The sequence below is a fragment of the Trachymyrmex septentrionalis genome, unplaced genomic scaffold (assembly GCF_001594115.1).
Source record: "Trachymyrmex septentrionalis isolate Tsep2-gDNA-1 unplaced genomic scaffold, Tsep1.0 scaffold81, whole genome shotgun sequence".
Taxonomy (NCBI): Eukaryota; Metazoa; Arthropoda; class Insecta; order Hymenoptera; family Formicidae; genus Trachymyrmex; species Trachymyrmex septentrionalis.
Window position 1 is genome coordinate 1,591,056 of NW_017305997.1, and position 1,418 is coordinate 1,592,473.

At 29.8% G+C, this 1,418-nt stretch overlaps 1 protein-coding gene across 4 annotated transcripts in view; it reads right to left on the reverse strand.

The window, feature by feature from the left end:
• LOC108754881 (dipeptidase 1-like) overlaps positions 1 to 1,418 on the reverse strand; it is a 10,248-nt gene that overhangs the window by 819 nt on the left and 8,011 nt on the right. For all 4 annotated transcript variants that reach the window (XM_018497528.1, XM_018497532.1, XM_018497531.1 and 1 more), the window contains 3 exons: positions 965 to 1,141; positions 744 to 834; positions 72 to 147 (listed from right to left, as the gene is read on the reverse strand). In XM_018497528.1, the coding sequence (XP_018353030.1) occupies positions 72 to 147; positions 744 to 834; positions 965 to 1,141 (344 nt within the window). The remainder of the gene's footprint in view (positions 1 to 71; positions 148 to 743; positions 835 to 964; positions 1,142 to 1,418) is intronic.

Consider the following 1,418-nt stretch of genomic DNA (forward strand, 5'->3'; position numbering starts at 1 on the left):
ATTTCGTTAGCATTTATTTATGTCTTGTCATGTAACAATTACGTTGTTACAAAGTCAATGTAATTACTTACAAGGGCACACCATCATAATCTGCGCCGATACCGACATGGTCTGGTCCGATAAGATTTCGAATGTGATTTATATGTTCTGAAAATATATCAATATGTAATTAATCAAAATTGATATCATATAAAAGATTAAAACGTGTTAGTTACAATCTAAATTTCTTATAGTAAAATTTCACTCTTAAAAAGTGAAAATACAACCATTCTTCACTTAAACAAGAATGACAATTTTCACTCTTCTTAGAATAAATTTTCACTTCAAAGGAGTGAAATTTTATTTTTCTTTGAAGTGAAAATTCACTCTAAATTGTCATTCTTTTTTCAAGAAGTGAAATATTTTTACTTTTTTTCAAGAATATTTTCACTCTCTTGGAATAAGATTTTACTACAAGAAATTTAGAGTGCAATCACATGTAGTAGAACTGATTGATCAACGAAATAATATAAATTTAAGTATTGCAATAACATAAAAGAATATATTATTTATATATTATTTCATAAAATCATTATAAGGGAAAATTTATGAGATTAATTTTTATCTTTTTAATTTTATTGTATCCCAACACACATATCCAAATTGAAACATAAGATGCCTTTAAAGCTTACGTCCTGATTTTAGATTTGTATACTACCTATCTAAAGTAATTCATAATACTGCTGTATAACTAAAGATAGTACTTATGACATCCTCTATCGTCGCGTTCCTCGAAGAATTGCAGTTCACGAAGTTGTTGTAGAAGTTCACCATAACAATACCATTATTCTTTTTCTGAAAGAAAGAATGTGCTTTTGTGTAATTTACCCGGTTCTCTCAGATAAAAAACTTTTTATTTTCGCGGTTCTCTCTTCTCTCTCTCTTCCGAGCGAAAAAATTTGTGCAGAACATCGAAGGCACTTACGACTAACTGCAGAACATCATCGGGAACGTTCCTGTAGTGGTTGCATATGCTAAAAGCGGACGAATGCGAGAACATGACGGGAGCTTTTGTTATTGCGAGTACTTCCCGCATAACGTTATGAGAGGTGTGAGCTAAATCAACCAGCATTCCAATTCGGTTCATTTCATAAACAATCGCCTATAATTTATAAAGTATCATTATTACTGATGGTCATTGAAATTTTCAACAATTGAACTACTTCGTTTAATACGATATGCGATTAATAAACGATAAAAATTATTTAACTCTCGAAAGCTGCACTTATATAATATTAAACACAATCGCATGTTTATTTTATTTTAATTTAATCAATGATTGACGTTTTTAACCTAATTAAACTTAAATGTATCTCATCGATCTGAGCAATGTGTTCATGCTTTCTGATTATTATCGAAAGCGCTGTTCATATCTATAT